This window comes from Ochotona curzoniae, unplaced genomic scaffold, assembly GCF_017591425.1.
Source record: "Ochotona curzoniae isolate NIBS_2020 unplaced genomic scaffold, NIBS_Ocur_1.0 scaffold_4505, whole genome shotgun sequence".
NCBI lineage: Eukaryota > Metazoa > Chordata > Mammalia > Lagomorpha > Ochotonidae > Ochotona > Ochotona curzoniae.
The window spans coordinates 1,310,339-1,322,021 of NW_024467118.1; the positions used below are offsets into that span (position 1 = coordinate 1,310,339).

At 66.5% G+C, this 11,683-nt stretch overlaps 2 protein-coding genes across 3 annotated transcripts in view; both read left to right on the forward strand.

The window, feature by feature from the left end:
• The window catches only part of RGS12 (regulator of G protein signaling 12), a 34,827-nt gene extending 32,260 nt beyond the window's left edge, over positions 1–2,567 (forward strand). Inside the window, exons 14-15 of one of the 2 annotated variants that reach the window (XM_040966192.1) lie at positions 173–252; positions 2,424–2,567. In XM_040966192.1, coding sequence (XP_040822126.1) covers positions 173–252; positions 2,424–2,486 — 143 coding nt within the window. In that variant the 3' untranslated portion in view covers positions 2,487–2,567. The remainder of the gene's footprint in view (positions 1–172; positions 253–2,423) is intronic. The other variant, XM_040966190.1, reaches the window with a different exon arrangement.
• A 4,010-nt stretch (positions 2,568–6,577) lies between these two features.
• On the forward strand, positions 6,578–10,994 carry HGFAC (HGF activator). The gene is made up of 14 exons (XM_040966309.1): positions 6,578–6,691; positions 7,006–7,180; positions 7,271–7,367; positions 7,458–7,534; positions 7,883–8,005; positions 8,095–8,226; positions 8,321–8,431; positions 8,638–8,812; positions 8,933–9,021; positions 9,323–9,578; positions 9,966–10,105; positions 10,196–10,336; positions 10,421–10,569; positions 10,760–10,994. Exons 1-14 carry the CDS (start codon positions 6,578–6,580, stop codon positions 10,940–10,942), a joined length of 1,962 nt encoding a protein of 653 aa, XP_040822243.1. The 3' UTR covers positions 10,943–10,994.
• The last annotated feature ends 689 nt before the right edge of the window (positions 10,995–11,683 follow it).

An 11,683-nucleotide genomic window follows, 5' to 3' on the forward strand; every position in this document is an offset into this window, starting at 1 on the left:
ATGCGCACAGCGCGGGGCTTGAACGTTGTTGCTCTAGAGGGGGTCTGGTTGGGGGCAGAGGAGCCCCTGCACCTGCAGGCGCCCCTTGGGGTGTTGCTATGCCAACGGAGGGTAGTAGCAGGCGCTCTTACCCTATGTCTTCCTGTCAAATAAATCTCCTCCCTGTGTTCGACATCCACAGAAAAACACAGAGGTGCTGTGAGCAAACCCAGTGTGGCTCCGACCCCCAGTTCCAGAAGTCACTCCGCTACGGTAATCCCCCTCTGCCACAGCCCCAGGGCCCGCCCACACAGCCCACTCAAATGCGACTCCACCCCCTCAGGTGCAGCTCCGCCCGCACCGACAGCCCCCCCAGGTGCAGCTCCACCCACACCGACAGCACCCCCAGGTGCAGCTCCGCCCACACCGACAGCCCCCCAAGTGCAGCTCCGCCCACACCGACAGCCCCCCCAGGTGCAGCTCCACCCACACCGACAGCCCCCCCCCCCCCGTGCAGCTCCGCCCACACCGACAGCCCCCCAGGTGCAGCTCCGCCCACACCGACAGCCCCCCCAGGTGCAGCTCCGCCCACACCGACAGGCCCCCCCCCCCCGTGCAGCTCACCCCCACCCTCAGGTACAGCTCATCCCCCCTCAGGTGCAGCTCACCCCCCCAGGTGCAGCTCATCCCCCCAGGTGCAGCTCATCCCCCCCCAGGTACAGCTCACCCCCCTCTCAGGTACAGCTCATCCCCCCTCAGGTGCAGCTCACCCCCCTCAGGTGCAGCTCACCCCCCTCAGGTACAGCTCACCCCCCTCTCAGGTACAGCTCACCCCCCTCTCAGGTACAGCTCATCCCCCCTCAGGTACAGCTCACCCCCCCCAGGTACAGCTCACCCCCTCTCAGGTACAGCTCACCCCCCTCTCAGGTACAGCTCACCCCCTCTCAGTACAGCTCATCCCCCTCAGGTCAGCTCACCCCCCTCAGCTCACCCCCCTCAGGTACAGCTCACCCCCCTCAGGTACAGCTCACCCCCCAGGTACAGCTCACCCCCCTCTCAGGTACAGCTCACCCCCCCAGGTACAGCTCACCCCCCTCTCAGGTACAGCTCACCCCCCTCAGGTACAGCTCACCCCCCTCAGGTACAGCTCACCCCCCTCAGGTACAGCTCACCCCCCCAGGTACAGCTCACCCCCCTCAGGTACAGCTCACCCCCCTCTCAGGTACAGCTCACCCCCCTCCCAGGTACAGCTCATCCCCCCTCAGGTGCAGCTCACCCCCCCAGGTGCAGCTCACCCCCCTCAGGTGCAGCTCACCCCCCTCAGGTGCAGCTCACCCCCCTCAGGTGCAGCTCACCCCCCTCAGGTACAGCTCACCCCCCTCAGGTACAGCTCACCCCCCTCAGGTGCAGCTCACCCCCCCAGGTGCAGCTCACCCCCACCCACCTCAGGCGCAGCTCCCCCACCCCCATGTCCCCCTTGGCAATCCAGTGCCCCCTAGAGCCTGTTTCTTGAGGTCTGCTCGGCGTTGGGCACACGCTCCTGCCATCTCTTCCTGGCTCTGTCTGCAGTTGCGGTGTCAAGTGCGTGCATGGGGCGTGCGTGGCGTGTGCGTTCGTGGCGTGTGCGCCTTGAGTGGAATTAGAGCTCTGGCTTTCCTTCTGATGCAGGGACAGGAGCGAGCGCTAGGCAAGTCTAATTCTATTAAAGTAAAAGGAGACAATGGAAAGAATGCTAGGGAGCCCCGGCTTTCAAAGCGAGAAGAATCTATTGCAAAGATTGGGAAAAAAAAAAATCAGAAAATTAATTTGGACGAAGCTGAGGGTATGTGGATTTCCTCAACCTTGCACGCTCTTGAGTGATTCCCCTGTTGGTGCTAGGACCACCGTCACAGCCTGCAGGGGACTGGGCCCCGGGCCCACCAAGGGGGTGCTGCTCTGGCCTCAGCACCCCGGCTCTCCAGCGGTCAGCCGGCCTGCTCCCCCACGCACGGCCTGTGCAGAGGGGTGCCGGCGGGAGGCAGGGGGTCCGGGGCTCCAGGGAGACGCCCCAGGCCCTAGGAACGCTGCACGCACTGGGACGCCCAGCTGCCTCAGTGGCCGGGGTTTTAATGCAGGGCTCCGTCCCTCCCCCCCCAGTGAGAACACGCCCCTCCGCGCTGGCAGCTCCCCACCTCCCAGTGCCGCTGCGGGGGTATGCTAGAGCCGCCCCCCCTTGGGACCCCGGCTCTCCCGGGAAATCTGAGCTCCCAGGAGGAAAGGGCGAGGGCCAGGGGCACCCCGAGACCTGAGGTGCCCAAGGTTGGGAACCCGAGGGGCTGCTCTCCCAGCTGCCCCAGGCACCGCAGCGCACCACTGGGCACCTCGTCAGGCTGGGGTGAGGCCTGGAGTTGTGGGGGTCCCCCGGCGAGGTCACTGACTGGGGGCCCCGTGGTGTCCTTCCACAGAGTTTTTTGAGCTCATTTCCAAGGCCCAAAGCAACCGAGCAGAGGACCAGCGCGGGCTGCTGAGGAGGGAGGACCTGGTGCTGCCCGAGTTCCTGCGCCTGCCCTGCCCCGCCAAGGCCAAGGCCGCGGACAGGAGAGGCGCGGCGGGCGGCGCGGAGAAGGCGTCCCCGCCCGCCGAGGAGTCGGCCTCCAGCGGCAGCCCTGCCAGCAGCTCGGGCTCGGCCCCCAGCCCCGCAGGGCCCCCCGCGCCGCCCGCGCACCTCTGGAGGAGGCCGCCCCGTGAGGCGGGGGCCACGGCCATCCAGACCGTGGAAGACGAGCAGGTGGCCGAGCTGACGCTCCTCGGGGAGGCGGACATCAACAGCCCCAACAGCACGGTGCTGCCGCCGCCCCCCAGTCCCCCGGACGGCCCCGGAGCCGCGCAACCAGGTACCTGCACGTTCTGAGGCTGCACACGGACGCGGCCACCGGGCTGCTGGCCTGGCTGGCCTCCCCTCTGACCAGGGCGCCGGCTCAGAGCACAGCTCGCAGTCGCACCTGCCAGCCCAACAGAGACGCGGCCTGGGGCCTGCGCCCACTCCCACTGCTCCCAGCAAGCCTGGCCGCCTGAGCCGCCGAAGGGTGGGGAGGTGGGGGCCCTGGTGGCTCGGGGTTCCTCCGACACTCGGGCCAGTCCCAGGAGTGAGGCCACTGCCGGAAATAGGTGCGTCCATCGGGCGCCGGGGGTGCTCCTCCCAAGGACCGCCTGCTGCTCTGCCATGTCCACGGGAGCTCAAGCTTGGGTGGGGAGGGGCGCCCAAGGTCATGTCTGCCCACGCATGTCTCTGCCTGCAGGTGTGCCCCCTGCTCCGGCAGTGCCTTCAGCCTTCCCCGGGGCAATAAACTCGCCAGCTGGCCCTGCTCTGCTGCATGTCTTCTTTCTCACTCGGAGGGGTGACCCCTTTGGGGTCTCACGCTCTGGGGCCACTTCCCTCAGGGCTGGGGTGTCAGGGGAGCTCAGCCACCAGCAGTGGACGTTCCTGCCACTACCCTGCTTGGACTGCCCACTCAAGGCTGTCCCTCTTGCGGGCTTCCTGGGGCCATCTCGGGCCCCTGGCAGGAGGCTTGGTCCGCCCTGGGGTCACAGCCACCAGGGAGCACTCTCCCACCAGGCTGGCCAGGACCTGGGGTCATGCCCTGCAGCTGAGGTGTTGGTGGCCAGGCCCCTGCTGTGGGGGGCTCACCACCCCCTACCCAGGCTGGCCCTGGACCCTGGCAGGATGTGGCGGTGCCCTCTAGTGGCGACGGCTTTCCAGTGGGCAGTGGTTCAGGCTCCTGCAGTGACGTGGGGACAGGAGGGGGCCCCAGGTGGTCCCTCGCACCAGGGCTGTGAGGTGTCAGGGCACAGCCTGGCACCCACTGTGGCCCTGCCTGAGGCAGTGCCAGACGGACCCTTCACAGGACCCTAGGCCTACACAGGCCTTGCCCTGACCCTGTCACAGTGTGTACTTGGTGACCGGAGGCCTGATGGATGGACAGGCTCCAGTCTTGTCACTCCATGTGGGTGGCACTGACACCCCCAGAAGCTATTTCGGCTCATCCTGGGGCCAGGTTGGAGCCCCCAGACACCGCACCCCTGCCAGCTCTCCACCATGGCCTCTGTTGGCTTGGGGCCAGGCCACCTCTGAGGAGATGGAGACCCTCCGTGGGTCTCGGAGCAGGGGGACATGCCTACTTCAAAGATGGGAGCCTAGCCCTGGGCCTGCCCAGGCCAAAGAGCCCAACTGGAGGATGCTGGTGGAACTGGCTGCACCCAGTGCTGCCCCCTGTTCCTGGCCCTAGACAGATCCCCCCAACCCTGACAGGCAGCAGGGCCGCCCTGCCCGCTGCCCTGCAGTGACGGTCCTGGCCACCTAGAGCCCTCTAGTGGGGACCAGGTCAGCATCCCAGAGTCCCTGGAGGCATGAGGTGGCACTGGGGCAGGGTCCCCATGTCCTGGCCCCTCCCTGGGGGTCTGTGGGTGTTTTGGGGATGGGCAGGCCTGGGCATGTCAAGCAGTGACGCTGTCTCTCTTCTCTGACAGGAGGAGGGGCCCAGGGAACCGCCACAGGGGACCTCGCCGCAGGGGCAGCCCCTGGACCGGGCAACGGCGTCCCTCGGAGCCCCAGCCCAGGGGTGCCCGCTCAACCCCAGGCCAGCGCCTATCACGCCACCTTCGTCTGAGCCACCCACACCCTGCCTTGACTCTGCCAGTGGACACCTGCGTGGGCCCAGCCTTGGGCAGCCATGTGGGTCCCTGGACGTTTGCCCCGGGGGGCCTGGGAATGCCTGGAGCCAACCTAGGAGAGGATGAAGGACTAGCCTCGGCCCCACCTCCCCGTGCAGCCCTTGGAGGACATGGGCAGGCCAGAGAAGGGGGGCCAGGGGGCCACACTGCGCAGGCTGGAGCCTGGGGTCCACGCTCATCCCAGCACATTCTGCCCACCTCGTCAGCCCCTCCATCCACTCCAAGAAACGGGCAGCCGAAGGCTTGGGCCTCAGCTGTATGGCCGCTCCTGCCTGGCTTCATGTGCACACAGGTCTCAGAGGGCCTGAAGAGGGGCGTCAGGGAGACCCCCACAGCCCAGCAGGTCCAGGCTGAGGACTGTTGCAGTGGGTGGCATGGTGGCGTCCTACGTCTAGTTACCTGTCAGGCCCCAGCTCCTGGACCTCGGGGCCGCAAAAGGACCACCAGGCTCCTGCCTGCGACACGGGCAACAGCAGGCCGTGGTGGCTGTTCAGGGAGTGGACCAGTGGACAGAAGACTGACCTCTCTGTCTACCTTTTAAGTAATCAAATAAATCACTGGTTGGAAAGACTTGGCCAAGCATGCAGCATGACTGTGGCTTCAGGGTAGCAGCAGTGAGCACAGGGGCCAGAGGAGGGTGTTGTGTGTGGGTGTGTGTGTGTGTGTGTGCGCGCTCAGCCACAGTGTGGCTCAGTGAGTCAGAGCCAGGCTTACAACCCAGATTGCCCAGCGTCCCCTAGCACCCACTGTGCCCATCATCTATCTTTTTTTTTTTTTTAAGATTTATTTATTTCATTACAAAGTCAGACATACAGAGAGGAGAGACAGAGAGGAAGATCTTCCATCCGATGATTCACTCCCCAAGTGAGCACAAAGGCCGGTGCTATGCCGATCCGAAGCTGGGAACCAGGAACCTCTTCTGGGTCTCCCACACGGGTGCAGGTCCCAAAGCTTTGGGCTGTCTCGACTGCTTTCCCAGGCCACAAGCAGGGAGCTGGATGGGAAGTAGAGCTGCCGGGATTAGAACCGGCACCCATATGGGATCCTGGCGCGTGCAAGGCGAGGACTTTAGCCGCTAGGCCACACTGCCGGGCCCGACCCATCATCCATCTTGCGCAACACCCGTTATGTCCAGGACCCACCGTGCCCAGCACCACCTTGCCCAATACCCACTGAATCCAGTGCCCACCTTGGGCAGCACCCACGTGGTAAGCTTGGGTTTGGGGATACAGAATGACTTGGCTGCAGGCCAATCCCTGGAAGCCAGGCGGGGCAGTTGTACTCTTGGTGAGCTCAGGGTGGAGCCAGCCCAGGTGTTTCTCCGATGTCCCAGCAGGTCCCCTGCTCTGCCTGGGGTTGGCTCCTACAGGCCAGCCCAGCAGTGCCCATGGGGCAGTAGCTCAGGCCGGCCTGGCCACCATGGCATCCCAGGGCCCTGCTACCTTGAGGTGACACTCTGGAAGACTATATGGGTGCCTACCCCTGCCGCTGTGTGGCTCGGAATGAGGCCAGCCCACTTCTGCATTAGCCTGTGGCCCCCTAGAGCTGTGGCCGTGCCGGCCTGGGTTGGGCTGGGACCCTGACGTGATGAGCTCATGGGTGGAAACAGCCAGCTCTGGGGGCCCAGGCTCCACCCGCTGTGTCACCCTGCGAGCCCTCCCTGAGTCAGGTCCAGGGTCAGTGTGGGCTGAGCCCCATCGGGCAGCTGGCTTGGAGCAGGGCCAAGGTGGCCTGGGAGAGCAGGTGTGGGTCCAGGGAACTTGGGGCCAGCTCTGCTGGCATGGGCCTGGCCTGGGCGGCAGCTGGGGTTAATCATTGCTGGGTGACCTTGACCCTCGCCTGCCGACTCTCGCTTCCTGCCGCCCCTCACGCCAGCCCAGGAGGAGCCATGGGGTGCTGGGCCTGGGTCCCCAACCCCGACCCTCCACCTAGGCTCTCCTTGCTCCTGCTGCTGCTGCTGCCGCCTCTGCTGCTTGGAGGGTCCCACCCACCGGCCGGCAGGGTGAGCTGGGCCCCTCCCCCAACCTGCAGCCGGGCCAGGGCTGCCGGTGCCCACCGGGATCCCTGGGACACTGCTGGCAGGGCCTGCTGGGTGAGCTGGGCGCCCTGGGCTTGCCACAACCCCCACACCTGAACCTTGCTTGCATTCAAATATTTGTGGGAAAAGCAGGGGGCCTCTGAGGGTCTGTTCAGTCCAGATTCAGGGTTCAGCCATGAGGTATCTTGGGAATATAACCCCATCCTGTCCCCAAGGGAGGGTGAAGGAGAGGTCTCAGGCTGTGCCCCAAGTGCCAGGAGCACCACATCCCCTCCTAGAATTACACGGAGCCCCCAGAACCGGCGACCTTGGACAGTCCTGGCAGCCCCAGGACTCTGGAAACCTCTTGGACCCTTGAGACCCCTGTGAGCCCCATGACCTCAGCGACCTCAGCGACCTCAGCGACCCTGGCAACCCTGGCCACTAAGGCTCCAGAGCCAGTGCGACCCCAAGGTGGGTGGGGGTCCTGAAAGGCAAGAGTGGAGTGTGGGGCAGCAGAGGGGGTACCTGTGGAAGCCCAGCTGCTGCCCCATGCCGCCGCAGTGCTCACAGAGGCTGGCCAGCCCTGCAGCTTCCCCTTCCGCTATGGCGGCCGCATGCTGCACTCGTGTACAACCGCAGGAGGCGCTCACAGGAAGTGGTAAGTCTGGACGGGCGGGGCCCCCCAGAAACCGCGAATGGGGGGCTCCATGCTGGATCCCTCATCACGGGACCCTGGCATCATTGGCAGGTGTGCCACAACCCATAACTACGACCGGGACCGGGCCTGGGGCTACTGTGTGGAGGCCCCCAGTCCTGAGGGCCCAGGTGGGTGCCAGGGCAGGTGGAGGGGTCGTGTGTGAGAATGTATGTACGGCTATGTATCTGTGTGTCTGTGTGCGCAGCCAGAGCTCCAGCTAGGAGACACATGGCCCTCCCAAGTGTTTGGGGAGGGGGTGCCAGGGGTCAAAGGGCCAATTAGGGGTGGGGCCATCAGCTCAGGGCACAGCGTCCATAACACGGGACCCCAGAACCCTACAGGGCTGCGGTGGCCACGGTAGGTGAAGTCAGGCTCACCGCAGGGAGTGGGGCAAAGGGAGGGGGCGGAGCCTGGGGTGCCCAGGTGCTGGGCAGGGGTGCGAGAGGGCCTCACCCTCAGTCCTCCCGCTGCCGCAGTCGCCCCAGACCCCTGCGCCTCCAGCCCTTGCCGCAACGGCGGCTCCTGCGCCCCTTCCCAGGACCCCGCCGCCTACCACTGCACCTGCCCCGCGGCCTTCACGGGCAGGGACTGTGGCACAGGTGAGCAGCGCCCAGGGCCTGGGGGCAACTCGGGGGGAGGAATCGTCCGCAGAGGGTGCGCTGAGCAGGGCGACTGCTGCCGTCCCCAGAAAGATGCCTCGACGAGACGCGCCACGAGTACCTGCCGCTGGGCGAGCGCTGGGCCCGCGTGCGCCAGGGCCGCGTGGAGCAGTGCGAGTGCCGGGCCGGCGGGGCCCGGTGCCAGGACGCGCCCCACACAGGTACAGCCGGCTCGGCGGGGGCCTGCGCCCTGGGGCTGGGTGGACCTGGGCTGCTCCCTCCGCAGACCCGGGCTAGCCTCCGGCCCTGCCCCAGTTTGCCAGAGCAGCCCGTGCCTGAACGGGGGCACCTGCCACCTGATCGTGGCCACGGGGACCACCGTGTGCGCCTGTCCACCGGGCTATGCCGGGCGGCTGTGCAACATCGGTGAGTGACGCGCGGCGGGGCGGAGCCTGCAGGGAGGGCGGGGCCTGTAGGGAGGGCGGGACCAGCAGCGAGGGGCGGGGCCTGCAGGGAGGGCAGGGGTCTGGATGGGTGGAGCCTAATCGCGGCGGGGCCTTGGAGGAGGGGAGGGGCCTGCGGGACGGGGCGGGGCCTCCTCACCGCCTGCCTTGTGCCTCCCCGTCCTACAGTGCCCTCCCAGCACTGCTTTCAGGGAAATGGCACTGGCTACCGCGGTGTGGCCAACACGACCACCTCGGGCCTCAGCTGCCTGCCCTGGAACTCCGACCTGCTCTACCAGGAGCTGCACGTGGACTCGGTGGCCACGGCGGCCCTGCTCGGTCTGGGTCCCCACGCATACTGCCGGTCAGCGGCTGCGGATGGCTGGAAGCTGCCCAGGGGAGGGCTGGGTAGCGGGAGCCCCGGGAGAACCCTTCGCTCAGGGACCCCGATAGCCTCTGCCCTGTCCTCCTGTCTGTCCACCAGGAACCCGGACAGGGACGAGCGCCCCTGGTGCTACGTGGTGAAGGACAGCTTGCTATCCTGGGAGTACTGCCGCCTCCCGGCCTGCATCGGTGCGCGGAAGGACGTGGCTGGCATCGCGGTCACTCAGTCCCCTCTGGGCACACATTGCCCAGGGCTGTAAATGCAGGGGTCAGCGTGAGTGGGCTCCAGCAGGTGCCCCTGCAGGCAAAGCGTCACCAACAGCCGTCACCTGCACCCCAGGGCTTGGGGCTGGAGGGGTGGGTGGTGGGGAGACTGACTACCTTGGCCAGGGGGCTGCCTCAGAGCCCAGCCCCCTGATGCTAGGGAGCTGGCCACACGTGGTGCGCCCACCACGACCCCGAAGCCCTGACCTAGTGCCCTGGTCCTCAGAAACGCTGGCCAGGATCCAGCCCCGGGTGTCGGAGGTCCTGGTGCCGCTGGCTGAGCCGGTGGCAGCTGCGCGGCCCACCTGCGGGCGCAGGCACAAGAAGAGGAGCTTCCTGCGGCCGCGTATTGTGGGCGGCTCATCCGCCTTACCCGGCTCCCACCCCTGGCTGGCCGCCGTCTACATTGGCAACAGCTTCTGCTCTGGGAGCCTCGTGCACACCTGCTGGGTGGTGTCAGCCGCCCACTGCTTCGCCAGCAGGTGTGCTGGCTGCCTGGGCCCCTGACCAGTCCCTCTGTGCCCCCAGCATGTACTCCAGAGCTGGGGGCACGAGCCTGGGGCAGGTCCTCAGCTACGACTCAGCTTTGCCCTGTGCTGGGGCAGTGTGGGGATGTGGCAGGGCCCCGGCTTGCCGCTGGGCCAGGCTGGGGCTCCTGGGATGCCCAGGCCGATGCCCAGGGCAGGTGGGCAGCTGGAGACATGGAAACAGGCCGGCCACTCCACCTGACCAGGCCTGTTGAGTTCAGGACCCTGGGGTGGGGGTGGGGACTGAAGGTGTCCAGGCTCAGCCAGGGGTAAGGGGCAGTCCTGGGCCGAGGTCCTGGAGAGGCCGTGTGGGGGTCAGCAGCCGCGCCCTCTCCCATGTAGCCCGTCCCAGGAGAGCGTCACGGTGGTGCTGGGCCAGCACTTCTTCAACCAGACCACGGCCGTGACCCAGGTGTTTGCCATAGAGAAGTATGTGTCATACCCACTGTACTCCGTGTTCAACCCCAGCGACCACGACCTCGGTGAGCAGCAGGGGGAGGGGTCTGTGCCCTGTGACCCCGGCCTGTGACCTGTGACCCCGGCCTGTGACCTGTGACCCCTGCCCGGCCCAGTCCTGATCCGGCTCAAGAAGAAGGGCGAGCGCTGCGCCGTGCGCTCGCAGTTTGTGCAGCCCATCTGCCTGCCGGAGCCGGGCAGCACCTTCCCCGCCGGCCACAAGTGCCAGATCTCGGGCTGGGGACACGTGGACGAGAGTGAGTGGGCAGCGGGCGGGCGGGCAGGGCGGTGGGCGTGGCCCGGCCGGCGCCACCCTCCCTGAAACAGCCTGCTGTGGGCAGACTCGAGCGGCCACTCGAGCGTCCTGCGGGAAGCGCTCGTGCCCCTGGTCGCCGACCACAAGTGCAGCAGCCCGGAGGTGTACGGCGCCGACATCAGCCCCAACATGCTGTGCGCTGGCTACTTCGACTGCAAGTCGGACGCTTGCCAGGTGCGCTGCACGCGGAGGGGCGCCTCGCAGAGGGGAGGGCTCGGCCGGCCCGGCGGTGCCAGCCAGGCAGCCCCGCAATGCGAGAACTGGACCTGGCCGTTTCCCGGGGTGGGCAGGACCAGACGGCCCAGGAGGCCTGGGGAAGGCCAGGCAAGGTGGGGCCTGGCTTGTGACCCTGCTCTCTGTCCAGGGCGACTCGGGTGGGCCCCTGGTCTGTGACAAGGATGGCGTGGCCTACCTCTACGGTATCATCAGCTGGGGTGACGGCTGCGGAAGGCTCAACAAGCCAGGTGTCTACACCAGAGTGGCTAACTATGTAGACTGGATCACTGACCGGATACGGCCCTCCAGGCGGCTTGTGGCTCCCTCCTGAGACCCCCGGGGGGGCCGCTGTCCTACTTCCTCCCAGAATAAACAGGATCCCACAAGCCCACCCACGCTGGCCTCCACTGGACACCACCCTGGGGATGACATGGCTCGAAGCTGAGTCGGGAGCTGGTCTCGAACCTGCCGTCCATCTAAGGGGAATCAGCCTACCCGAGCTGGACGGTGTCCCGGGACAGGACGGGGATGCCGAGATACGGGCTGCAGTGTCTGGAATGCTCTCCCCGCGCCAGCCCTCCCTCCACTGTGGCCACACTGCGGCCTGCGCAGCCCGCGGGGACCTCCCTCAGGACAGACACCACGCTGAGGGACAGTTGCTGCTCCTAGCCCAGGCCCTCCCACCTGTGCCTCGGCCACTGGCCTCACAGCTGCTTCATTTAATGTTTACGATTTATTTGATCAATTTGAAAAGGCAGAGCTACAGGGAGAAGGACACACACTCTCTCTCTTCCATCTGCTGTTTCATGTCCCAAGATGGCCACAGTGGCTAGGGCTGGGCCAGCCAGGAGCCAGGAGCCAGGAGCCAGGGGACGTCCTCCAGGTCTCCGTTTTCCACACGAGGGAGCTGAATCGGCGCCCATGCGTGGTGTCAACTGGCAGCAGAGGCCTAACTAACCCTAACAACCGTGACCCTAATCCACATGGGTGCCTGACTCACCGTGCCACAGCCCCGAAGTCTCCCCCCACAGCTCCTCCTCAGCAGGCCAGGCGGGGCCCATGCTTGCCAAGG